At 53.5% G+C, this 26,726-nt stretch overlaps 1 protein-coding gene across 8 annotated transcripts; it reads left to right on the top strand.

Moving 5' to 3' along the window:
- The first annotated feature begins 1,927 nt into the window (after positions 1-1,927).
- On the top strand, positions 1,928-26,726 carry ITPRIP (inositol 1,4,5-trisphosphate receptor interacting protein). 8 transcript variants are annotated; one of them, XM_070780793.1, is made up of 5 exons: positions 1,928-2,347; positions 2,655-2,857; positions 5,176-5,342; positions 7,207-7,396; positions 22,921-26,726. In XM_070780793.1, the coding sequence occupies exon 5, from the start codon at positions 22,934-22,936 to the stop codon at positions 24,602-24,604; it is 1,671 nt and encodes a 556-aa protein (XP_070636894.1). In that variant the 5' UTR covers positions 1,928-2,347; positions 2,655-2,857; positions 5,176-5,342; positions 7,207-7,396; positions 22,921-22,933; the 3' UTR covers positions 24,605-26,726. The 8 variants fall into 8 exon arrangements, with proteins under 8 accessions (XP_070636894.1, XP_070636895.1, XP_019808531.2 ...); XM_070780794.1 differs by lacking the exon at positions 2,655-2,857; XM_019952972.2 differs by lacking the exon at positions 7,207-7,396.

Raw genomic sequence — 26,726 nt, 5'->3', positions numbered from 1 at the left:
AACCCACCCCATTCTTGCCTGGGAAATCCCATGGACTGAGGGGCCTAGCAGCAGTCCATGGGGGTAGCAAAAGAGTTGGACCAATTTAGCAACTAAACAACAACTCAGGATCTTTAGTTGTGGCATGCAAACTATTAGCTGTGGCATGTGGGATCTAGTTCCCTGAGGAGGGATCCAACCAGGGCCCCCTGCACCGGGAGCTTGGAGTCTTAGCCACTGGACCACCAGGAAATCCCTGTACTTTCCTGTCTTTTAAAAACCTTTCTTAGAATAAGCACAATGTGCTATGGAAACTACATGGGGGAGGGGAGTGTCTAACCCAGGCGTGGGGGTTCAAAGAAGACTTCCTAGAGAAGAAATCACCTATTCGGAGACCTTAAGACTAAGCACACATTAGCCATGCAAAAAAAAAAAAATGTGTGTGTGTACATGGGGGATGATAGGTTAGAGGAAAAGGTGGCGTGAAGGTTGCAGACAGAAGATAGAGCCCATGTGAACATCCAAGGGGGGGAAACAAACCTCAGATCACATTCGGAGAAGCACAAGTTCCAAGAACTACAAGAATTTTAGTGTGGAAAATGGAATGAGATATGTGCTTGGTAAGATAAGTATTAAGAGAGGCCAGTTCATGAACGACTCAGGTGCCTAGATAGGAAAGTGGACTTAAGGCTGAGAACAGAGTGGTGCTGAAGGTGACCATGCGGTCGCGGAGAGTGAAATCAACAGGTCTGAAAGGAAAACAAATGTAATAGATTTGTTGCCCCATCAGTAAATAGAAACCACCGTTAGAAAACGCTGAAACAACTTTGCTTATAGGACAATCCCAGAGGGCATTCAAGCACTGTTCTCGGCATTCTACCGTACATAATATAACCCTGAGTTCTACCCCAAGGACTACAAGGCAGGGTAGTGGTGCTCAATCCAGGGTCCCCACCTCCCAGGAATTTCTCCCCCTACTTGGGGGATGGGTGGTGGGTGAATACCTCACCCATCCAACTGGCAGACATTTTCAAAATCACCACCCTTTCAGGAAGGTTTCCACAGATCACCCCATTCCTCACCTCTCCCCGACAGCCCTCCAAAACTCTACTATAACCGTCTCTGATATAAGGAAAGAACTGTGAGCAGCAGCAGAAGCTTGAAAACAAGAGTAACCTGGGCCAAGGGCCAGGGGGTCTATTTTTAGAACTTGTTCTCATTGCCTGTTTATCTTTCAAACTAAGCCTAATGTCTTCCAGGCGACTGTGAAAGCTATTTGGCTGGCTTGCGGAGGAGAGGAAGAAGGTGATCTAAAACCAAACAGCAGTGGCAATGGTGATAATCATTTAGCCAGTGTGTTCTCATAATTTCCCCCAATGTACCCTCAGTGGCCTTTAATTCCTGCAAAGCCACTTACCTAGGATTTATTCAAGCCCTTCCCAGCCACTTCTAATGGCTGTGGAATTTGGGCAAGTCACAAAGTGAAGACAATAGGCTGTGGATTTCATAACCCATCAAGTCTGACCAGGGTACTACAGTCCGTCCTGGCCTCAGCTCCTCCTTCTAAAATAGTGGTCTAACATCCCTACCGTAAACACGCTTTGGACACTAAAGCGCCCTCTACAGATGAAAGTATTTAGTAATAATGTTCCTTTGTGCCTAGTTACTCAGGAAAAGGCAAAGATGCGTTCAATTTGATCATAGAATTTGGTGAGCTATTTTAATCCACTTAGAAGTCGAAAAAAAGAACCGGCGTTGTGTCTCGACTTATATTTCCCTCCAAAGGACAAAATAAGTGGCCCCTGGAATTCCACCGCTTGTAAAACGCGCCGCTGAAAACCCAGTGTAGGCGTGCAGGGACTTAACTCCTTCCTTTCCGCCTGCCCAAACACACTTTTAAGGGCGTCCTCTCCTGATTCCCTGTCCATTCGCTCCAGTTTAAATCCAGCAGCCAGATTCCGTCTTGCCCGATCACCCTCCAGTTCTGCTGGCTCCTGTGGAGTTTCTGGGGTGGTCGATGCGCAGATTTCCGCGCCGGACCCTGGGTCAGCCGCCCCCTAACCCTCACGGTCCACCTTAAGGAGCCTCCGCGGCGGGGAGGAGAGGCGGGTGTTTGTTCTTATATGGAGGAAAAGTTTCTTTGACATCTAGGAAATGAGTAACTCTGAAGTCCTCTAGAGCCCGGCGGATGGGGGCCAGAAGGCGGGAGCCAGCCGAGGTATCGCCGCCCCCGTCCCTCTAATTGTCGGGCGGGAAGCTCAGCCTCAGCGGCGGCCAGACAGCGGATTCCGGGGCCCCCGGGACCCGCGAACGCAGCCGGGACTCGTGCGATCCCTCCCGCCTCGGGGAGCGGAAACCGAAGCCGAAGGTAAGTACCGGGCCCGCGGCCGCGAGGCTCTGCGTCCTCCCGGAGCATTTCGTGGGTTGGAAGGAAGAAGAGGGACCAGGGGAGCTGCGCCGGAGATGGAGGCGGATTGGAGGGGCGCGCCCGCTCGGCCCCCCCCCCCCCCGGGTTGGGACTGACTTGGGGGACTGGGATACGGCGCCCGAGCACAGCGCGGGTGGGGGAGAGGCTGCCCTCTTCCTCTTCGCGCCGTGCGGGGTCCTGCATCCCAGCCTCGCCTCTGTGGCTTCTTCCCGGCCGCGGAGACCCCAGTGAGCGATGTCCGTTGCAGCCCCGCGCGGCGGCAGCCCCTCCTCCCGGCTCACCGAACCGCGATGCCGGAAGCGGGACCACGTTGTTGTTTCTACCGCCCCGAAGATCCGTTACTTTGGACCGTGTGAGCAGAGCTCTGGAGCTGAAAGAGTAGTCGAGTCGCCCTGCTTCTTAGCCAGCTCCCTTCCATCCTTCCTTCCCCCTCCTGGAAGGAGAGAGTAGGTATGAAGTCTTTGTTTTCTAGGTTTAACGTAGTGAAGCCATGAGGTTGCTGGAGGCGGGATAAAGCCCCCGCCGCTTCCTCTTTCTGGGCTATTAGTGGAGGAGACCCCACGCCGTGCAGAACTTTCTCTTGGGGCTGCTGCTAGTCTCCACCTGACCTCTAGTAGCATCCTAGACCCCTTCCCAGTTTCCAACTTCCTGGCTGCGATTTGGAGGAACTTGGATGCCCCAGGACTGGGCTTCCCATCCAGAACGCTCCTTTTCTTTAAAAACAGAAGTGCTGTGTCCCAGGAAGGGCAAGTATTTTACTGAACCCCTAAGGGACCACATTTTGCCTTTTGCTCCTCTGAAAGCTGTGAGAACCATCCCTCCTTATACTGCCCCCCCCCAGCTCCCCAAAACTAGAAGAGTACCAAGTACTGGTGGATCCTGGACCCTGTCCTTTTGAATCTAAATCAGTTCAGAGTCCTATTTTTGGTGGGGAGGAGGGAGTGGGGAGGTTTTTCTTTTGGATTTGACCCAAGGTTCTTCCCTTTCATAAACTAGTTCTACTGCTGAGTGGCTGCCAGGTAAAGCAAACCTGTGCAGGGTGCAGTCCCAGGTCCAAGCCAGCCTTGCAAAAAGGCCTGGTGCGCAGGTAGAATTGCTGCCATTCACCTCTCCTTTATAGCATAATGGGCTGTGCTTTTGAGTCCTCGCTCCAGCCTACGTGCCTGAAGTGGCTTTCACTGTTTGCTAATTCCCTGTGTGCTGCTGCTGCCGCTCCAGGCCATCCTGCCCTCACATTTTCCACTTGTGGGTAACCGTAAAGTGGTTAGGCTGACTCTCCAATGGAAAGAGTTTTGTGCAAGTGCCATCCTCCAGCTCGGTAATTTTCAAAGATGTAGCAGTTCAAGCTCCAACTTTCGGGTGGCAAGGATCTGAACTTTTAACCTCATGCCATCAGCCCAGAAGTTGTCAGCAAGAACACCTCCCAGCTTCTGCAGCACTCATGAGAGGAACAAAGATGAGGGTTTGTGGGTGAACTTTTTATCTGAGGACAAAAAGTGGAGGAACTTCTGGTAGAGGCTTCTAGCAAAATTGCCCACCTGAGAAGGTATTGTCTGGGAGGAACCTGGTCTTGTGTTTTTTTCCTTCTTGGACCCCCTTGGGATCAATAAAGGGAAAAAGATGGAGGATTCTGTCTGGAGGAGACGTATCTCTGGGTGGAGGGCTGGAGTGCACAGCCCTGTTCTCACTTGTCCGCAGGGGAGAGGTGGAATGCCATGGGAGTTGGGAAAGTGTTTCTTGTCAGGGAGAAGGGAATGACTGGCAGTATTTCCTCCAGAGACGAGAAACCTAGGGGAAGGTGGCTCTGGCCTTCAGGAATTTCCCACTTTGTCACTCGAGAGAAGGAGACTTGCTCTGTCTGGCCTTAGAGATTCACAGGGTGGGAGAAGCAGGAGATGGATTTTACTTACTCAGAAATAAGGAGGAACTTGCTGACAACTGGAGCACCTCAGTAGTTAAGGCATTGCTATCACTGGCAGGAGACAGGTGGCCATCGACAATTATGAAGGAGAGGGTCCCTCCAGAGTCCAAGACTCTGTGGCTCCATGTTTGGGGTGCAGAGTCCCCTCAATTGGAGGGCAGCCCTGGGGGGCCCTTGGGGAAAGCTTTATCCCACGAGCCTGCTAAGGGAGGGGTAAGTGCTCCAGATGTGCTGGACACCTGAGGAGCAGGACCTTACTTGTGGCTGGGACTAATCTTGTCTTGCTGGGAAAGGGATGTACCCGAGAGAGTGCCAAGAGCTGACAATAATAACCTCCAAGACTGCTGCTAGCCTGTTCCGTCATCTGCATGAATTAGAATAAGGTACTTCCTCTTAACAAGAAGATGGCACCTTGGTATCATTTAGAAAACAGGGGCCTCATCTGGGTGGACAGAGCCAAGGCACATAGCTGTGCAAGCTGGCATCTGAGCTTGATTCATCCTTTCCACTCTCCTAGCCAGGTGTTCTTGAGCAGTATACCACCCATACAACCGTACACAGCAGCCTGATAACCAATTACCGAGGGCTTAACATTTGCCAGGCTTTTTTTCCCCCAAAATCACTTTGCCTGTATTAACTCATTTAATCTTCTCAGTAGCCCGGTGACATAGGTATTGGTATCCCCATTCTATAGTTGAGGAAACTCAATCACAGAGAGGTATAGTGTTCAGAAGCCTGAAAGTCGCTGAGCATTCACAGAGCAAGAAGCAGGTAAAGTTTCAAAAGGTACTTTGGTTGGGGCCCCTCGTGAGAAAGAGATAAGAGCGATTGGTCTTTTCTTTGTCAGAGGAAGGAAACCCACTGTCAGCTCCGATGGAGGAAGATGGAAAACTTACCTGGCACCTGAAGGAAAGAAAAGAGAGGCAGGGCTGGCCCAAGCCTCAGATGTCCTTCCTTTTTAATCACTGGGCAGTGTGACATCGCACATCCAGTCTGGGGCCTGTCCTGAGGGTGGTGAGTAAGTGCTGCCTGGGTGTGGTGCAGAGGAAAGGGGCCATGCAGGGTCCCTGACCTGGGCAGAGAATGCCTGAGGGAATGGAGGATGGAAAAAGTATCTGAACACGCTGTCCTGACACTTGCAAGCTCTATAGCCCCATCCCTGTCCAGTGCTGCTCGTGTGCAAACGCCCTTCCCAACTCATCCAGAAAGACTTCCAAAACTGCATCTCACAGCTCTGTATATATGGTCACTTTTTTTTCACCCTATACATTACAGCACTTAATTAGCTGGAACGGAGCATTTTACTATCTACTATCTGTAGACAGTATTTTAAACAAAATAGACTTCTCAGCTAATGGGAAATTCATCATCGCCTTGGAAAGGGACGACTGGTGCCTAGCCGATTTCCCAGGCATGTGACCTGCCCCAGAATCTGGCTCTTAGCTGCACGCGTTCAGAAGCCCTGTCTCCACAATTTTCAGAACAGTTTGGACTTGAGCTACTGAGTCATCTACAGAGAGCTCTTGTACACTACAAAGTGTACAAATAAAATTGCTAGCATATTAATTTGCAAGAAGACTTCGTAACCATTGTAGAGCCAGTGATACTGGCTTCTTGAGTTCTGGGCAAGCCACATGGGAAACTAGAAATCAGAAGGCAGCTTGTGGTTGGCAGAGCTGGATTCAGGTCAGGGGAGGCAGAGGGCAGGGGCAGCAGTGGTCCAATAGCATGGACTCCGTTCGCTTCTGTGGCCCCGTCACCAGTGGAGAGATGCCTGCCAGGTAGATCAGCAGTCCTGTATGTTATGTATATCTCCTTAGCCAGTCCCTCAAGGGCAGTGTTTGCCAGTAGGATGTCTCCCTGTCCTCTTTCATAATTTAGCATTTTTTATTTTATTTACTTATTTCATTTAGTGCTTTCTAAATAGTAGCTCCCAGCTACATTAAGTTGTATTTGCATAAGTTAAATAACTACTATAAAATTTCAGGGTTGTAGGTTCAGGCCACAGGGGTAAATGCAAACCAAGGAGATGGTCAGGTGGCCTGGATGGGTCAACAAGAAGTCAAGTACAGAGCAAAGAAACATGGTCCTTAGTCAACACAGATACTCAACGAACTGGAAGGGCCAGGACTGACCACTTACTGCAGCCCCAGTGTGAACATGAGGGTGATACAGTCCTAAGTCCTTGCTTTGGCTGTCTGAACCACCTGGCCTGCCCAGCTGGCCTCTTTGGATTTAAAAGGTTCTCCCTGGCCTCTGTCCAGGCCCCCTCATGGCTCTTCTTTAAAGCCACAAGCCTCCAGGTGTCCCAGAGCCAAGGAGGTATGACTCACATCGACCTTGACTTAGGGCAGGCTTGGGTTGAGTCCTGGCTCCAGAGCTCAGGAGTTGGGCAACTGCTTTGACTGTTCCAAGCCTCGGCTCTGTCATTAGTAAAATGTGGACAACCCCTCACAGGGTCTGCTTATAAGCCACTGTGATGGTGCCTGGTGCAGACCAGTGTCTGGCTGGTATGAGCACTTAAAGATGGGAGGTCAATGGAGGATCATCATTCTCTGCCAGATTGGGACCTCGCTTCCCCACTGCTTCCTCCTCTTAGCTCTGGGCAAAGGGCAAGGCCACAAGGACCCAGACTCTCCCAGATGGTGAAAAGGAGATTGGTGCCCTGGTGTGGGGTTCATTCAGAGTTGAGGGTAAAGCTACCCATCCAGACGTTTCCACCAACACTAGGAGAGGGGAATGAGGCATGGCCTGAACAGGCACCCAGAGGGGAGAGAGGGTGAGGTTTTTCTGGGACAGGAAGAGGATCATTTGGTTGTGCCCACGAGGTATACAGGGTCCACCTGGGCAGTTTGGAACCTGGGATGTCTTCCTGTAGGAAGCTCAAACCCCTTCATCCTCGTGGCCCACCCCGTGACATCAGCAGAATGGAAGCACCTCACCAGTGACATCACTGTTGCCCAAGGCAACAGACACCTCCACCTTAAGTTATACTGGGAGGAACGAGAACCACCCAACTGTAAGACACATGTTGAAGGGAAGGAGCGCTGCAAGTGCTACATCCACAGGTGTGTTCCTCGGGATGGGCTAGGGGAAGAGGGCAAGGCTGCAAGTCCGAGGTCTGGGCTATGAGCCTTTTGGTGAAGGGTCTTTGGGCTTTGGGTTTGCTCCAGGCCTGAAGTACTGACAGCTGCCTTCTTGTTTGGGTCTCTGAGCTGCAACTCACAGCAAGAAGGATGCCTCCTGAGGGGCTTCTTGTGGCTTCCATGGCTCTGAGCCTCCCTTCTACAACCTGAATCAGTCCACAAAGGGAGTAGGGCGAGAGCAGCCAGGAGTAGTGAAGGGGAGGTCAGAAAAGGGGCTTTCCCTTCTTCTTCACCTCTTCCCCCTAAAGGAAAGTAAGAAACATGGCCTCCTTCCTGGGGAGGCTGACCTAAGAGAGAACCTTCATTCATTGATGGAACAAGTATGCTCTTACTGTGCACCTACAAAGTGCCCGACACTGTGCTGGGGCTTCAGTAGCCTCACGGGGCCTTGTGATCAGATGCACACAGAGGAAGATTGTGCAGAATCCACTGCCCCATGGGTGGCTACCAACTGGAAGTAGAAACAAGGTCTCTGAGTCTGCCTCTCACCCAGCTCTGGCATGCCCCGGGGAATTCTAAGTGGGTTACATGAGACCTGTGGAATGCTTTCCTCCCCAGCAGTTTATGTAGGAATCTGAGGGTGTCTGAGATATACTGGAGATTTGGTGAGTGGTGTTAGCGAGCACAGCCGTGGGTGTCCACGGTGTCCTGCCTAAGGACAGAATCTGACAAAGTCTGAGTGTCAATGGTGAGGGGACAACAGGCAGACTGCCAACCCCAGGTCCTCTCTTGCTCTATGATATTGACGCACAGGACTCAGTTTCTCTGTCTGTTTAATGGGGACAGTAACAATCAGAAGCAGATAATACTCAGTACACTTGAGATCCTCTGATGGAACTCCTAAGGAAAAAATTGAAAACCCACAGTGTTTAACAGACTCACTTCCAGGTGAATAGCACAGCAGGACCCTTGCTGTGCCCAGGAGGAGGGGCTCCCCTTTGTAGCTCTCCTGGGCTTCCTCCCTCCAGGTCACTTCCCTGCAGCGCGGATGCAGGAGTGTCTCCTACCCCTGCCTCAAACCACAGGGAAGGCGTTGTCCTCATAATTGCCCAGCTGGTTGATGCAAAACCACGTGCTCATAACAAAAAGTTCTCCTGGGAGCTTGTTTCAATAGCCTTCTTAGTAGCAGTCTGGGAACCCGCCTGGAGTTCCTGAAAAGGTCCTTTGTTTGCTGACTTTGTTTCAGAGTCACTGAGGAGGTAGGCATGCCTGGGCCGGAGGGGAAGACAGCGGGGATGCCTGGGCCCCACCCTTGTGTGCCTCCTCTGAATGCCCCCATGCATCCATGCCTTTTCCTCCTACTGCCTCACCCCTAAACGCACTGCCCAGGGTCTCAAGAGACCTCAGTCCTCTTTCCCCATGCACTGCGGAGGAGGCTTCCCCATCCTTTGAACTGAAAAGCCATCTCAGATATCCAGGGTCACACACCCAGAATCTCTGGATGGAAGGAGCATCATAGCTTCATTAAGTCTGACTCCTTGCACCATGCCCACATTTCACCTAAATTGTCACCTGTTTTTCCAACGGACAGAAGAGCCTGGTGGGCTACAGTCCATGGGGTCGCAAAGAGTCAGACACGACTGAGCACATTGAGCAAGAGAGTTTCCCTAAATGGTACAGGGAAGGAAAGCCCATAGGTGCGTGTCTGATGTTTCATAGCTCACTGAGCAGCACGGTATCACGGAAGGACCAGGGGCTTGAACGTTGGACAGTCCTGGGTTCAAATCCCCGCTCCGTGATGCTGGTGTGGGTGGCCGCCCCTCTCTGTGCCTCCTTTAGAGGTTTATTGTGAGGATGATATAGCAAAGTAAAGTGTTTTGCATCATGCTTGAATCTCAATAAATGGAGTGCATCAGTTGCTGTTTACTAAGCCCTGCCCTGGGTGTCAGGGCCCTGCAGCTTGTCTGGTGTCCTCCAGAGAGACCAAGCTGCTTGTCACTCTACCAAGGATTGCTCTTCTGCTTCTTCCCTTGCCTGCTTTGCATCTCACCCTGTCATCCTTCATTTGTCTTCCTTTTCTCCAAGGCCCTCAAGCGAGGAGGTGGGTGTCAAGGGGAGAGGTAGCTGAGGGTCAGATAACTTGTGTCGGAGTTCATTCTTGGGACGTCATCGTGGTCGGTGGTGGTGGTTAGCCAGCCTGCAGTTAGCAGAAGGCTGTACAGACCTAAAGTGGCTGTGGTCTGTCCCAAGGGGTGTGCTCACATTTCCCAAGGCACTGACCACTGTTAGGGCTTTACTTTGCTTTTCAGATGGCAGGGTGCCTCCCAGGGGGAAAAAAAAACTTAGAATTTACTTTATCCAGGATGCCCCACTCCACTCCCATTTCAAATTCCTCCTCCAGGGAATGCAGTGAGGTTCTTTTCCTAGTCCTGACTTCATTCATTCATTCAGCAAGCATCCATGCAGCACCTTTAATGCCAGGTATCGGAGACCAGCACTGGTTTCTCCTTCTAGGTGCTCAGAAATGGTGGAGGAGCTCTCATTGTTGCTGCCACATGGGCAGGGCAGGGAGCTGTGAACTTCCCAGGTGCCAGACTTCCTGCTCTCCCTTGGTGGCAGCCCCTGGGGCCTTTAGAAGAAAACAGGAGGTAGAGGTGACAACTTTCCCTGTCCCCAGGCTTCTGGGGTTGCTGCAGGAATGTAGGCCATCTCACCTATGCCCAGAGGAGTCTCTAAGATGCACCTAGCAGGATTTTACAAATCAAAACGGAGACCTGGCCTCCTCACCAATACCAATGCCAGTAACAATGTCCTTTACGGAGCACGACCATGTGACTGCCATGCCATGAAGTAGGTGCTATTGTTATAGCAAGTGGGAGAGCCAGGATTCAAACCAGGCCTCTGATTCCAGAGTCTGGCCCTTCTCTAGGAAGCCTCTACGAAGTGTTAAGCCCTTCTGAGCTGAACAGCTTTGGGCTGTTTCTTTCTGGGTAGCCTTGGGGTTGTAGGATGTCCGGTAAGCTTGGCAGTATCAGTGGCAGTTTGCAGCGTATCCCAGCCAGACCCGTGTGTACCTGAATTGGTTCTGGGACACCTACTGTGTGCCAGGTGTAGCCTGGGGTAGAAGCTCGGACAGAGCGTGGGCATCCTCACAACAATGTCATCCCTCCAACCCTGTGGCTGGAAAACCGTGTGGTTGTAGATTGTGGTTTTGTGTAATTCACAGGGAGGGTGACTGTGTTCCTGGGTAATTCTGGGGGCTGTTTTTCTCTTTCTCACAGTTCCTAGGTCCCCGTGGAGGAGGAGGACTGGTTTGCTCTGACTGGTTTGGCCCTAGTGAGGGAGGTCCCTGCAGCGGAGAGCCCAGCCAAGAGGGCCAACCGCAGCTCTTATGTTTTTTACAGCTGGGTTGGCCTCCTTCTTGCCTTTGAGTCTCTTACTGTTCCCCTTTATTAAGATGAAAGGGGTCTTTAGATCTTTGCAGTCACGGAGCAGCGTGTGTGTGTGTGTGTGTGTGTGTGTGTGTGTGTGTGGGTGTGTGTGTGTGGGTGTGTGTGTGGGTGTGTGTGTGTAGGAGGCCCAGAGCGCTTCCTTTCCTCCCCACCTCTCTCCCCCTCTCCCAGCCCAGCTGGGGCCCGGACCTTGTGTCAGGTACGCCCAAGCCTCAGGGGACCAGGGTGGGAACACCGCCTGAGATTTCACTGTGGTGGGGGCCAGTACCCCTCGAAGCCTGAAGTCAGAGGCAGTGGGGAGGGTGGGGAGAGGGAAGAGGCGGGGAGTGGGGGAACTGGCTGTTCTGTGGCCACAGAAAAGCCCCTGGGGCCCATCACTGTGGGTCCTGCGCTGGGCTCTTTGTTCCAACCCAGGGAAGGTGGGGCACAATCAGCTTAATCCCTCCATCCCCTGCTTAGCTCTGAGAGGGGCCAGTGGGTGGGTGGGAGGGCCTTCCCTTCCCTTCCCTTTGTTGTCCTTTGTATTTACTCTCAGCTTCCTGCTCCACCCCCTTGAGTCCCTCCCCTAAGCCTGTGTGTTTGCTGTGGTCTGGAGCCTGCTTCCCACCCCCTGCTGCAGACTGCCCTCTGTGTCCCAAAAGCGGGGTCTGCCCTGAGCATTTGCTGTTGTGCTTGGAGGCCTGGGGTGTAGAAAACACAGGATGCAGAGAGAGACAGCGGACAGTCTGGGGAGCCCTGGTGTGGCCACCCTAAAGTGAGTGTTCATGTTCCCTCCGGGCAGCTGCTCTTGGGAGTGAGATGGGGCCCAGGGGCAGAGGAGACCCCAGAAACTGCAGTTTAAGCCAAGCCAATGTCTGACAGTCAGAAGGACTGCTTCGCTGTGGAACACGGTTAGTACTGCACTTCTGTTGTTAAAATGCACCCTGTAACTTCAAGTCTAGAAACCTGGTGTGGGAACTGGGTTTCAAGGGAAGCCCCTGGGTACATACCTGCTGTAGGAAATACATGGAGAGTGTTTATAGACGCCTTTAGAAAGCAGTGTCTCCATATGTAGGGTGTAAGCCAGTGGGTCCCCAGGGTCGCCATGTCCTTGGCACAGTGAGCAGGCGGCCCTGCATATGGTCTCTGCCAGGTGCTCTGCAGAATGTCAAGGCATACAGGCCCGCCTTGACCCCAGAGGAGCCCAACCACAGAAGGCAGTGAGATACGACCAGAGCTCAGGCCAACAGCTCCTTGTGATGAAGCAGCAGCCTGGGTCCACTGGGGAGACAGCAGGGTCCAGAACCGCAGGCCTGGCACAGGCCTCTGGCTCCTCTGCTCTCTTCCTACTTGTGTGACCTTGAGCAATGGCTCAACCTCTCGTTGCCTTGGGCTCCTGCCTGGGAAATGGAGCTGCTGCACAGGCAGATGAGCCAAGAACAAAGCCTTGAGGAGCAGGTCTCTGTTGGGTCCCTACTTGGGTCACATTTCTGGAGATACCATCTACACTGGTACCAGATGCCCGCCTACACTTGAGAGGTTTAGTAAATAGGCTGTCTCTTCCCCTTGTTCATCCGTCCCCTTCAAGAAAAGGATTTGTCTCGAGTTGGGGGAAGAGATGATCCCGAAGACTTTGGCAAGTGGTTTCTGAAATGGGCTGACTGTGAGCACTGTACGATGGGGTTAGGTGTGGGCGTTGTAGGGAATGGTGGGGGAGTAAGTCTAGGAGGTGTTCAGAGGACAGTAGATAATTTGAAGTGGCCCTCGCAGGAGAGAAGGGAACAAAGGGGGTCCCCTGACTGAACTAGAGCTCAGACCTGTGTCTCATGGACACAGGATCTCCCTAAAGTGGGGCAGGGAGACCTCCAGGGCCTGGGCTACCTGAGGTGGCTGGGAATTAGGGGAGAGCTCAGAGGAGCTGATTCCAAAGGACGATACCCGGCCAGGAGGGAGAGTGTGGCATGCCCAGTAGTGTGGCACCCTATAGTTGGAATCCCAGGTGATGGCTGGTTTGCTGCTGGTGACCAGCAGAAATGGGAAGCTGGGTGGCCAAGCTGGGATGCGCTGTGAGATTGCATCGGCCACCTAAGGGCTGTTGTAACTAAAGATCACAAACGTGGTGGCTTGAAACAACAGGATTCTGCTCTCTCATAGCTGTGGAGGCCAAAAGTCAAATCAAGGTACTCCAAGGACCACGCTCCCTCCAAATGCTCTATGGAAGAATCCTCTCTTGCCTCTTCCAGCTTCCCATGGCTCCAGATGTTTGTGGGCTATGGAGCATCACTCCAACCTCTGTCTCCATCCTCCACCTTCTCCTCTTTGTCTGTTTTCTCCTTTTCTGTCTCTTTAGAAGGACAGTTGTCTTTGCATTCAGGGTGATCAAGAAGTGTCTCATCTCAAGATGCTTAATTAAATTACATGTGTAAAGACCCTTTGGGCAAATACAGCCCCATTCACAGGGTCTGGGTATGAGCACATGGACTTGTCCTGTTGAGGTGTGCCATTCAACAGCAGTAACTTGTATTCCAGGAGCCTTGGGAAGGATGAATGAAAGAGGAGGGTGTGGGCCCCAACTCAGGGCTGCCAGGAGAGCCCTTCCTTGTCTCTGTGACTGCAGCCTCCTTGTTATCCCTTAGCCTCTGAGACCCCAGGCCTTAGTCTGTCTGTCTCTCCATCCCAGAAATTTTACTGTGATTTCCCATGATGCCCTGTGGTTCAGGGCCTCGGTGGTGGGGAATCAGGCAGCATGCCTGGACAGGAGGAGGCCCTGTCCTTCTTGGGAGACTGCTGGCTTCCCTGCCTTGTCCATCCCTTGCTGGCCGAGGGACGTGCATGTGGTGCGGTGGAGGAGCAGGAACAGGAGGGATGTGGGCTGTCCCATCCATCTGGGCAGAGTCCAGGCCATTGCACCTGGACTTGCTGCACCCGGGCTGGCCGGCTGCTTGACCCCAGTCCAGAGGATGGGGTTGGCATCCTGGTGGCATTGTGGAAGCGCCTCCCTTTTCTGAGAGTGGGCCTGGTGGAAACTCCACACTCTGGCAGAGTGAGTAGCCTCCCTCAAGGAGTCTGGCCAGTGTAGCCGCGTGCGGCCACAGCAGAGCTCCCATCAGTGGAAAGGCTGCTCCCCCCGCGTGTCCAGTTCCCACGGGCCCATCGGTAGGTAGTCCACCTCCCCGGGCGTGGGGGTGGGGGCTCTGCTCCCTCCCTTGTTCTGCCCTGCTCCCCCACCCCCACCAGGGCCAGGGCCAGTCTTGACCCCTGGCGTTTCCCTGGGTTAGGAAGGGGTGGTGAGGGTGCAGCTCTCGGTCCTGAGAGAACCACAGGCCTTGGACTGAAATCTGAGTGCTGCTCAGTGCCTGCCTATTAGACCGCATGGTCACTCTCTTTCCTTCTCGTCCCTAGAGAGGCCGTGGGGAAGGCGCATGCAAGCCCCAGGCACCGGCTGGTTAGGATTAACTGAGGGTGGTTGCTGGGGCCGACGGGAAGACACTGGAATGGGGTCAGCACTGGACTAGGAGTGAGAAGTTGAGGGGGGGTGAGCGGTGGGGGCAGGTATTTCAGGGAGTCCCGGATGCAAAGGCTCTAGCTAGCAGGTGGCGGTGTGGCTGAGGGGGAAAAGTGAGGAGAATCCCGGGGTCACAGGCAGCCTTGAGTGGAATGCTGGGCGGGGAGTGGGGGGCGGCAGTGGGCAGGGAGAGGAGGCATGTGAGGGGCAGCAGACTGGGTGGCCCGCTGATACAGTTTATTTGGCTCACATGGATTTCAAAGAATTTTTGAAAGAGTGGACAGCAGAGTAAAATTGAGATGCTGGTCAAATGCAGATTTCTGGCTTCTCTTGGAGGAAACAGGAAAGATCATGCCATTTTGGGTGCAGTGTGGTGGCTTCCCCAGAGAAGGCCTGAGTGGCCCAGCTGTCCAGCACCTGCACTGAGCCATTTACAGTGGGGAAGTGTCCCCTCCCCACTCCATCCCCACATCACCACCACTCCTGCCCCCAGGAAGGCGAAAAAGAGATAAAGGAAGGAGCCCAATGGCCACAAAAGTGGCAGGTCTGAGAAGTGGCAGGCTGAGGCCAAGAAGGAGGTCCTGCCCACCAGTGGGAGGAGTTAAAGGTGATGCCGTGGAAGGTAGGGGTGTTGCAAAGACACTGAAAAGAGGAAGCCCTGGGGGCCCAAAACTGCACCCTTTCTACCCACTTTCTCAACTGATTTTGGTCCTCTTCCTTCCTCTTTCCTTGCCCGCCCCTCCCTCTCTGCCCAGGCCTCAGGCCAGCCAGCACCCCGTTCCCACCCCCAGAGCTGTTTACCCTCTCCCTGAAATTCCCCTCCCCCATCCGCTTGCGGGGTGCAGGTGAAGAGACCCCAGCCTGAAATGCACTGGTGGAGGCTGTCTGCCTTGCCTGGGGGGGATCTCTCCTCTCCAGCAGGGGTCCCATCCTGAAAGGCGGCAGCCAGCGCCTGCAGCGCTGCCTTTATGGCACCGTCTGTGCTGAGTCTGTCTGTCCCCTGGCCCAGAGTCAGGCGGCGAGGAAGGAATGTATGGAGACCTATCACTCAACATGGCGGGCCATTCCTCCCAAGTAGGTGATAAGCCAACTCCCCCTAACACATTCACCGCCTGCAGGTGTCCAGCCCCGTGTGTGGTGCCTGGAGGAGGTAGGGGTGGGGATGCAGATGATGTTCAGCTTCGAGCCCTTGCTGGCACTGCAGGTAGAAAGGCAGGGACACAGCGTAAACCCACACAGTAAAGAGCAGGGATGTGGCCTGACCCACGGGGTTTGGAAAAGGGCAGGCTTCCCGGAGGAGGGACCCCTGAGCCGGCCCTGAATGGTGGGTGCTATTGAACAGCAGGGAAGCTGATCAGACACCAGCATGAGACATGGCCTCTGCCAAGAGAGAAGAGTGGAATCGGGCATGAGACAGACAAACCGTACGTCACCAGGGCTCAGACAGCCTGCCCCAGGGGCCCAAACTGCAAACCAAGACTCGGGGTCAAACTCGCACTCCGCATTCCACCTCTCTTTGCTTATAGTCCTGTTTCTCCAAGGCCTAGGAAGCTTGGGGTCAGCCAACCTAATGATTTTGGTGATCACCACTGGCAGGGAACCCAGGGAGGTGTCACCAGGCGGGGGAGGTTTCCTATCAGCCCCTGCGGGGATGGAAGGAGTAAAGCACAGAGAGGAAGGCAGGCTTCATCACAGACTGCAGTCCAGGAAATATTGGAGGCCACCCAGTGAAAGTCCCTGACCACCAGTCTCTTCACAAGATAGGGATGCCGCAACCACCTATCTGGTGTTCTGAAAATTAAATGACAAAACACACACAGAGTAATTAGCTTCCTGTTAGCTGTTAATGAAAATATCACCTTTCACTAATCCTCTTCTGCCTGCGAGGGTCCACAGTCCACCTGGACCACTTCCACCTTTACCCACTCTCCCAGTCAAGTGTGTTGCCGCATGATGCCTCAGTTTCCCCACCTGTAAAATGGGGCTTAGATGAGTACCGCTCTAAATTCTGACTTTCTTAAATTTGTGGGTTTATTTCCCCCTAACAACATGTATCTCATTGGCCAGGACTGTGAAACTCCAGCACAAGGCCAGGGACACAGGAGGGGTTCAGCCTAAACTTTGGACAGTTTGGGTCTCCTTTAGCCACTTCTTTCTTGGGAGGCCCAGAACCTAAGCAACAGGAAAGGGACTCCAGTAACCCCATAGGACCTGGGCTGTCAGTGCGTTCCCCTGCCATCAGCCCACCTCCCTATTCCATTTTGTAAAGACACATAGGTTCTCCTTTCAGCTCTGAAGATGACGCCGGGGCCTGAGCTACATCTGCCGTGGTAATTAGCAAAGCTAATTGCATCTGAGAGGCTAGGTGTGAGGTAAACCCTTGGCGAGTGCCAGGATCTGGGCTGCAGGGACACTGTGGAGTCCCACCCTCCTCCTCCCTAGAAGCCCGCCTGGCTTGGGAAGGGGTGGGTCTCAGACTGGAGTGGGCATTAGAACCACCTAGAGGTGCTGGCCCCACCCCAGGAATTTCTGATCAGTAGGTCTGGAGCTGCACCTGAAATCTGCTTTTCTAGCACATCTCCAAGTGATGTTAGGGATGCTGAGCCACAACCACATTGGAACCACTGTCCCGGGGAGGCGGAGGCCCTGGCTGCTGGGCTGCTAAGAAAGGCACCCCCACTGCTGAGGCCACAGTCAGCCAGCCCCAGGTGAGGGCAGGTGGGTGACAGAGCCAGGCCGGTGTTGATGAACACGTTTATAGGGCTGGACACAGGCTCCTGCTGTTCTCGATTTGTTGTTGGAATTCTGCCTGGAAGGAAAGGGGCGTGGTGGATATGGAACCAGGTCAATGGGGGCAGAGATTTACAGATAAAGAAGTTCCTACAAAGAACAGCAATGAAACTCCTTCTGAAATGCTGTAGCCTACTGTTCATTCTGTCTGCCTCTTGCATGGATTGTAGTGTTTTCACTACTGAGGATCATGCCATCCTCATCTTTGTGGGCCCTGTAGCACCCAACCTTGCACACTATTAAGTGTGGGAAGATCCCCTGGAGGAGGGCATGGCACCATACTCCAGTATTCCTGCTGGGAGAATTCCAGCACTTTTACTTCACTAGGATGTGCTGGGCACTGCTCACAGCAACCCCTGGAACCTTCTAAGTGGTGGGTTGTTACCCCTGTTTCACGGGTGGGTTAACCAAAGCCCAAGATGAGAAGTAATTTTCCAGCCACACAACTAGAAAAGGCACAGCTAGGCTGAGAAAGCTGCTCTGACTGCCTCCACCAAAGCCCAAGCTGCTTCCACTGTGTTAGGTTTGTGCGTGAGGGCTAAGTTGCTTCAGTCATGTCCGACTCTTTGCGACCCTATGGACTGCAGCCCTCCAGGCTCCTCTGTCCATTGAATTCTCCAGGCAAGAATACTGGAGAGGGTTACCATGCCCTCCTCCAAGGGATCTTTGTGACCCAGGGATTGAACCCAGGTCTTCTGCATTTCAGGCAGATTCTTTACCATCTGAGCCACCAGGGAAGCCCCACATCCTAGTGAGGGCTGGATAAAATGAAGTGTATCACTATTTTGGGGGGGCCATGTGGCATGCAGAACCTTAGTTCCCTGACCAGGGATGGAACCTATGCCCCTGCATTGAGAGTGCAGAGTCTGAACCACTAGATCGCTAGGGAAGTCCCACTATTAACCAACTCGTAGTGGCATTTATTGGATTAAGCTGTGGTGAGGGTGCCTCGGGGGCCTGGGGGATGTGGAAGTGAGGGATCCACAGAAGGAAGGGGAGGTCTTAGATTTCTCCCCCAGGGTCTGGGGCTTGCAGCCAGGCTCAGAGTAAGGGTTTGAGTAGACCATTGGTCCGGGCTAACCACACACAGCGCTCCGCCCCAGCCCCAGTGACCTTGGACATTTGCCAGGCTAAGTTTAGCCGTGACCTGCATGGGCTGCCACGCTCTGTGGGCAGGGGCGGGGGTGGAGAGGAACTCAGCAGGTTTCCTCCCTGCTTCCTGGCAAGCAGACCCACAAAAGCCCTCCAAGTGACCCAGGTTTATATTCAAAACTGAACCCAGCTGGATGTCTCAGACTACTTGTATGGGGCAGCCTTGCAGAGGTAAGAGATTTGGGCCAAGGCAGAGGTGGAATACTTAAGTCTGGGGAAAGGGACCCTTTGGTGAGGAGTGTGTGTGTGTGCGCGTGTGTGTGCATGCATGTATCCACGGTTTTGTGAGAGGTTCTAGCTGCTGTCCTGCCCCTGTGGTCTCCAAAAGTCCCAACATCCAGATTCTCTCCCTTATTCTTCTGACCCCCGAGGACCCTGGGGCAGAGTTCTTGCGACTTGGCTTGGGGAGGGGAAGTAATGGAGGCTTCTAGCCCAGCCCCACCTAGTGCGCACTCAGCAGCTCCGTCCTGTTCCCCATCACCTAGGCGCCACAGGCAAAGCCAGCCTGCACAAAGGGTATCAGGAGCAAGACAACAGCTGGGAGCCCATCCCATCCCCAGAGGGTGGAGGTGGTTTAAACTAGAAGTGAGTCAGAGGGAACTCCACCTCCAGGAGGATCCAAGGCTCGGAAGGCTTTGCCGCCCCACTGCCCCCACCCCCACCCCCTGTTACTGGGGGGCAGGGTGGATGGAGTGGTTTACCGAGGAACAGCAGGCTTAGGGAAGCATTTTGTGCTTTCAGAGCACTTTTGAGCGTGTGTTCCTCCATACCCCTGGGACTTGGGTAGGGTTGGTGTGCTTGACAGGTGAGATAATAAGCCCCTAGAGGCCAAGGGGGAAGGAGCTGGTGTTGTAATGTGCTTACTGTATGCTGGGCACTGCTCAGCACCTGAATTGGATGGTCTTGCTTAACCTGAAGGAGGGCCTGCTGTTAGCTCCATTTCACAGGTAAAGCAGTGGAGCCCTAGAGAAGCTAAGTGACTCACCCACGACCCCTCGGCAAAGGACAGAGTCACGGTTCAAACCTGGGCCTCTCTCTGCAGCCCAGGGTCCTTTGTGATTCCTGCTCCTTTTGAGTCTTGCTGTTAACCTTACTATTGCTAGTGTTCTCTGGCTGCCTACATCTCCTGTAGGGGCATTTGTTTGTCCCACTGCATCTGCAGACCCCTGCAGGCAGGTTCATCTATTACTCCCATCCCATTACAGCTAACCTTTTATATGAAAATTTGCTCAGGGGCAAGCATTTTGGACTTCCCTAGTAGCTCAGATGTTAAGCATCCGCCTGCAATGCAGGAGACCTGGATTCGATCCCTGGGTTGGGAAGATCCCCTGGAGAAGGAAATGGCAACCCACTCCTATATCCTTGCCTGGAAAATTCCATGGACAGAGGAGCCTGGCCGGCTGTAGTCCATGAGGTTGCAAAGAGTTGGACACAACTGAGTGACTAACACACAAGCATTTTGCTGAGTGCTTTTTATGCATTATTTCCTTTACAACAGCAGGTATTATTCCAATTTTACAGATGAAAAGACTGAGATTCTGAAAAGTTGAATGGTTTGTCAAGGTCACATATCTAGTAGTGCACATGCTGGTGCTAACCCAGTCTGTCCCCTCTAGAGTCCATCCTCTCATCACAGTGCTGATTGCTCTAGCTGATTTGGAGTTTTGAAACTTGGCTGCCCTAGTTTAGCACATCATCTTATAGCAGGCATGAGGACATACACAGGGAGCCCTGTGGAAGCTGTTGGATAGAGAAGAGGAGGACTTCCCAGTTATGGGACTTAGTGATAGCACCCCACTCCCCAGCTGGTGGCATCCTACCCTGGAAACTGACCTCAAAAATCAGGTGTTGCCAAAGACTTTGGCTGTGACTTATCAGGGCCTGCCTGTGCCCAAATGTGGCCGTCTGTAGTACAGGCCCTTTAAGGCCTCAAAATGCCCAAATTATCTCCTGACTGACTGCTGCCTGTATGTATGTTGTATGTGTTAATCGCCTGGTCATGTCTCACTCTTTGCAACCCCATGGACTGTAGCCGGCCAAGCTCCTCTGTCCGTGGGATTTCCCAGACAAGAATACTGGAGTGGGTTGTCATTTCTATTACTAGTACTCCACACCTTTATCCTAAAGTTCTGATCCATGTTTATCAGCCAGCCTTACAATCTTATCCTGGACCACCCTGGTCAAATTTTCCACTGATGTTTCTCTAATGTAGAAACCAGAGCTGGCCTGTTCATGCAATTATCCTGCACGCTGCTCCTTGTCTTGGGGCAGAGAAACTGGCTGGCTGCCCCCTGCCCTTTTTCCTCACCCTACCTCTCTCCCAGCCCAACTTCCTCCACTGTCTCCTGTCCTCCATTGACTTCTCAAGTGGAAATGCATAAGTGTCTCAGAGTTCACCTCTTAGGCCTGAACGTAACTACACTGAATTCTGCTGCTGCTGGACCTCCCCAACCCCAACACTTTTGGTTCCTGCTAATGAGGAGGGGTCACCTCTGAGCAGCAGGTTTTACCCAAGTGTGAAAACTCAGGCTACCTACATCCTGGCACTGCCAGGTAGAACCTGCAGAGGTGTTGTTGTTCAGTCACCCAGTCGTGTCCAACTCTTTGCAACCCCATGGACTGTAGTATGCCAGGCCTCCCTGTCCCTCACCATCTCCTGGACTTTGCCCAAGTTCAAATTCATTGCACCGGTGATGCCATCCAGAGGTGTTCTTAACCTACTGGTAGATACCTGCTTCTTGGTACCATTAGGGTAATAACCAGAACATGTGACTTTCAGGGTGCAAATTCAAGGTCAGAGAATGGGGTTCCTATCAGGTCTGTTGGCATGCACTGGGGCAGAGATGGGGGCTCTTGGTTCTCCAGCAATGACCTCCTTTTTCCATTTGCTTTCCTAGCTGAGGTCCCCAACGGGAAGTGGGTGGGGCAAAAGCCAAAAAGGCCAATTGTTACTTCCCAAGGTTCCAGCCAGGGGAAAGAGAGGGTATAATATAAGGGTTACGATGTGAGATAGTCCTTCGAAGACTTTAATGTAGATGGTATTAAAATGCAGATTCTGGTTCAGTGGGTCTGGGGTGGGGCCAAGATTCTACATTTCTAACGGACTCCCAGGGGATGTTGCAGCTGCTCAGTCTGAATAGCAAGTATTATAAGAGGTTAGTCCTTACCCCAAAGTCACTTGAGACCTAAAAATCCTGGAGGAATGGCACGTCTCCTTTCACAATTAAGAAGTCAGGTTAGAAGTTCAGATGACTAGTGAGAGGAAAGTCAATGACTCAGTCACTCTGGTTGTTCCCTAGATTGGCCAGGGAAAGATCCAGGATCAGCCAGGAGAACAGTGTCTGAATTTAGGGTGGGGTCTTCCGATTGGAGTGAGAGGTTTTCACTGGGGGTATATATAAGGGCTCAAGACTGTTTCAGCTGCTGCTGAGTAAACATGCTGTTCACCATGCTGTGTAGGCTTTGGAACCCAGCCCTTCTGTTCTTAAGCACTAGGCTATACTATACCGAGGAATCAGCCATTGACTGAGGGGGAAGAAAGGATGTCTTATACAGGATTATTTTGGTTTCAAGTGTTAGAAAAGAAACTTGACTTAAACAAAAAGAGAATATATTGAGAATTCCCTGGTTGCCTAGTGGTTAGGATTCTGGGCTTTCACTGCCAGGCCCAGTTTCAATTCCTATTGATCTCAGGGAACTGAGATCCTGCAAGCCATGCGGTGCAGCCAAAATAAAAAAGGAATGTATTGATTTATATGACTACAAAGTCCAGAGGTACTGGCTTCAGGCACTGCTGGGTCCATGTTGGCACCTCTCTCTGGCAGATCTCCCTTTGAGGTAGCTAGAGAGCCAATCGGAGAAGGAAATGGCACCCCACTCCAGTACTTTTGCCTGGAAAATCCCATGGACGGAGGAGCCTGGTGGGCTGCAGTCCCTGGAGTCGCTAGAGTCGGACATGACTGAGCAACTTCACTTTCACCTTTCACTTTGATGCATTGGAGAAGGAAATGGCAACCCACTCCAGGATTCTTGCCTGGAGAATCCTAGGGACGGGGGAGCCTGGTGGGCTGCCATCTATGGTGCGCACAGAGTCGGACACGACTCAAGCGACTTAGCAGCAGCAGCAGAGAGCCAATAGCAGGTGTAACCCCTCAGGGTTCCCTGAGCTACCCTAGGCAACAGGGTGAGCCTTTCTCCCCATTGGTCCCAATATATCCTACCTCTGTCTCCCACTGGCCAGAGCAGGTCATAAACTCATCCAGAAACAACCACTGCCAGGGTGAGGAGTATGAAGTAGTCAGGCCGGGGTTATATCCTCACCCCTTGACTGGGGGTGGGTTCATCCCCTCATCCCCTCCCAAATCATGAGGACTAGGAGTAGAAAAGATTCGGTTCCCAGGGGAAGTGGGTGCTGCTCCCACAAAGAGGACTGTTTGGACAGACAGAAACAGGTCCACCAGTGTGGTGGTTTAGCCAGGATGCTGGTGTGGGACTTCAGGGTTCCTGTTCCCAACAAGGCTGGGCTGTGGGTTGGGTGGGGCGGAGGTCCGCGGGAGGGAACGACAAGGGAGTGAGCAGTGTTGAGGAAAGCTAGGTGTGACCATCCGTGTCTCTCTCTCTGTTCCCAGGAAAGCTGCCGCCATGGCCCTGGGGCTTTTCCGGGTGTGCCTAGTGGTGGTGACGGCCATCATCAACCACCCACTGCTGTTCCCGCGAGAGAACACCACAGTCCCCGAGAACGAGGAGGAGATCATCCGTCAGATGCAGGCGCACCAGGAGAAGCTGCAGCTGGAGCAGCTGCGCCTGGAGGAGGAGATGGCGCGGCTGGCAGCCGACAAGGAGGCTGAGAAGGAGGCATTGGAGCGGGTGGCGGAGGAGGGCCAGCAGCAGAATGAGAGCCGCACCGCCTGGGACCTATGGAGCACTCTCTGCATGATCCTCTTCCTGGTGATCGAGGTGTGGCGGCAAGACCACCAGGACGCGCCCTCACCCGAGTGCCTGGGCTCGGACGAGGACGAGCTGCCCGACCTGGAGGGCGCCCCGCTCCGGGGCCTCACCCTGCCCAACAGGGCCACGCTCGACCACTTCTACGAGCGCTGCATCCGGGGGGCCACAGCAGATGCCGCCCGCACCCGGGAGTTTGTGGAAGGCTTCGTGGATGACTTACTGGAAGCCCTGAGGAGCCTGTGCAGCCGGGACTCGGACATGGAGGTGGAGGACTTCATCGGCGTGGACAGCATGTACGAGAACTGGCAGGTGAACAAGCCTCTGCTGTGCGATCTCTTCGTACCCTTCATGCCCCCGGAGCCCTACCACTTCCACCCAGAGCTCTGGTGCTCCAGCCGCTCCGTGCCTTTGGATCGCCAGGGCTATGGCCAGATCAAGGTGGTCCGGGCCGATGAGGACACGCTGGGCTGTATCTGCGGCAAGACCAAGCTTGGAGAAGACATGCTGTGTCTCCTCCACGGCAGGAACAACGTGGTGCACCACGGCAGCAAGGCAGCAGACCCGCTGTGCGCCCCCAACTCCCCGTACCTGGACACCATGCGCGTCATGAAGTGGTTCCAGACCGCCCTCACCAGAGCCTGGCACCGCATCGAGCACAAGTACGAGTTCGACCTGGCCTTTGGTCAGCTGGACACCCCAGGGTCCCTCAAGATCAGGTTCCGCTCGGGGAAGTTCATGCCCTTCAACCTGATTCCCGTGATCCAGTGTGACGACTCCGACCTGTACTTCGTCTCCCACCTTGCCCGGGAGCCCGGCGGGGGAACCCGGGCATCCAGCACCGATTGGCTTCTGTCCTTCGCTGTCTATGAGCGCCACTTCCTCAGGGTAACCTCGAAGGCGCTGCCCGAGGGCGCCTGCCACCTCAGCTGCTTGCAGATCGCCTCCTTCCTGCTCTCCAAGCAGAGCCGCCTGACCGGCCCCAGCGGCTTGGGCAGCTACCACCTGAAGACCGCCCTTCTGCACCTCTTGCTCGCCCGGCGGCCTGCCGACTGGAAAGCCGAGCAGCTCGACGCTCGTCTCCACGAACTGCTCTGCTTCCTGGAGAAGAGCCTGCTGGAGAAGAAGCTCCAGCACTTTTTCATCGGCAACCGGAAGGTGCCACAGGCCATGGGGCTCCCTGAGGCCGTGCGCAGGGCGGAGCCTCTCAACCTCTTCCGGCCCTTCGTCCTACAGCGAAGTCTCTACCGGAAGACAGTGGACTCCTTCTATGAGATGCTCAAGAATGCCCCAGCGCTCATTAGCGAGTACTCCCTCCATATCCCCTCAGACCATGCCAGCCTGCCCCCCAAAACTGTCATCTTGTAGAGCATCCATGACCCAGAGGGCCAGGACACAGGGCATCCTGTGCGTTCACACCCCTGGGGGCATCTGCAGGCCCTGTCCTGGGAAGATGGCAGGCTTTATAGGGTGCCATGGCTTAGCCTGCGGGGGAAGCCAGACCCTATAGCACAGAGGAAATGGAATTCCAAGCCAAAGCTGGTTTGCGTTCATGCCCTTGGGATTTGCCAGTTGAAGCTATTGTCTGGGTTTAGGGACTGATCCTTTGCAGCTGACTTGTGGATCACTACCAATGACAAAGATGATGATAGAACTCAATGGATTCTGAGTTGCGGGACAATGCAAACAGCGATTTGGGTGTGATTCTTTTTATATCCCAGGTCCAGTCTTTACTTGAATATCAACAAAGGATCTACAGGAATGCTAACAGGAACCCAAGTTAAGACCCTGCACCCTGATTTTCCGGTAGCAGCCAAACAGTGGACATCAATATGGGTATTTGCAGCGTTCAATCCATAGCCTGCACTATAGGGATCCCCACTGTGGCTGCCATTTTTATACTGTTTGGAGAAAAGACAGATTCGCAGCCCAAGTGGCTAACGGCTCTGTTGTACGGAAGTGGGTACCTGGCAGAGAGAAGTTGAAGTTGGCCGTTGCTTCAGCTCCACATCTCACTCAGGGTGCACCCATTTCTCTCTGCCCCTTCCCCTTGGATGCTGCGTTTTGGACCCAGTAGGGGCCACATACCATGTGGGTACAAGCTCAGTGGCTCCTCACCCTCATTTGTCTCCACAGCTGGTCTCTCCAGCCACCAGTATGTTGGGAGGTGGAGGCACTGAAGGCGGAAGATGAGAGAGAAAGAGGGCACTCACAGGGTAACTGGGGTGAAGGACAGAGCCTGGTACCTGGGGTGCTGGGGTCTGGCCTGAAGTCTGGCCTTCAGAAAAGATGCCCAGTTCAGAGAAGATCATAGAGATGAGGGATGCCATCGCCCTGGGTTTCCCTCAGGGTTCCATCCTTAGGGCAAAGGGTGCCTGCAAGCAACATCTGTTGTGGAATCCCAGCTCCACATGCAGACCCCCACATTCCCTTGGTTGTTCATTCCAGTGGGGTTCCCTCACTGCACAGAACCCCCCTTTCTGGATGGGCTTTGCTGGCCACACAGATGACCAACACCCGAAGAGCGTGACAGAGCCTTGGCTGACTGGGACACATGAAGACAGACTATAGGCACAGCCCACAAGCCTCAGAGAGGGCGCCTTGGCACTACTGGGCCACGGCCCCGGGGCAGGCACAGAGCCTGTGGTCAGCATTGGCCTCCGCCTCCAGGCCTGGCTCAGGGGGCTTGAAGCTGCTCCCTCCTCCGTTTGTGGCTTCACTAGCCCTCTGGGAGCTCCTCTCTTGGCATCGCTTCAGTCACCCTGCAGAGGGCCAAGCAGAAAGCAAGGATGAGTGCTCCTTCTGCAGCACTCTCCCTCCAGGGCTGAAGCTGCCCATACCGCCCAGACTCATGCCTGATTCCTTGGGGGTGTCGGGCTTACCATGAACGAAGAAAAGATCCTGTCTCTGCCCCAGGAGTGCTCTCACCTAGCCTTGGAAATTTCCAGAAGATGGACAGTTTGCCTGACAGGGTTAATTCGCAGTGGTTGGCTCAGCTGTGATGAGGCATTACAGACTGTAGGAAGCTGCAGGAAGCTTTCCATGTGAGCTGGGGTTAGACTGAGCAGCACCTGGGCTTGCTCCTCTCCAGGCCCACGTGGTCTCCAGCAATAACCCTAAGCACCCATTCTGTGGGGATTCATTTCCAGAGTTGGGGTGAATTTCCTTATTTATTGTCACCCATGCCTTTACTTTCTGATCTTCATCCTCATCTGATGTACTTTGAAGAGACCCCAGTGACCAAGAACCAGTCTCCTTAAGCCAAGATCAAGCCTCAGTCTCCCCCAGCTTCCCCTTTGCTTCCAGAAGAAAATTCACCGAAAAATTACCTTCTGGCCTCTTGTTTATACAGAGACAACAACTCAGCGGGGAAATGGGGATCTTGTATGCACCAAAGCTGCTTCTGAAGCAGGAAGCAGCGGGACTCTTGGTGTTTCATGCTGCCTTATTTATATTAAAGGAAGAATTAAATTCTTGCAAGGAGTAGAAA

The sequence above is a fragment of the Bos indicus genome, chromosome 26 (assembly GCF_029378745.1).
Source record: "Bos indicus isolate NIAB-ARS_2022 breed Sahiwal x Tharparkar chromosome 26, NIAB-ARS_B.indTharparkar_mat_pri_1.0, whole genome shotgun sequence".
In the NCBI taxonomy this organism is placed as follows: domain Eukaryota; kingdom Metazoa; phylum Chordata; class Mammalia; order Artiodactyla; family Bovidae; genus Bos; species Bos indicus.
Note: the sequence above shows the minus strand (reverse complement) of the source record. Positions and strands in the feature narration are given on the sequence as shown.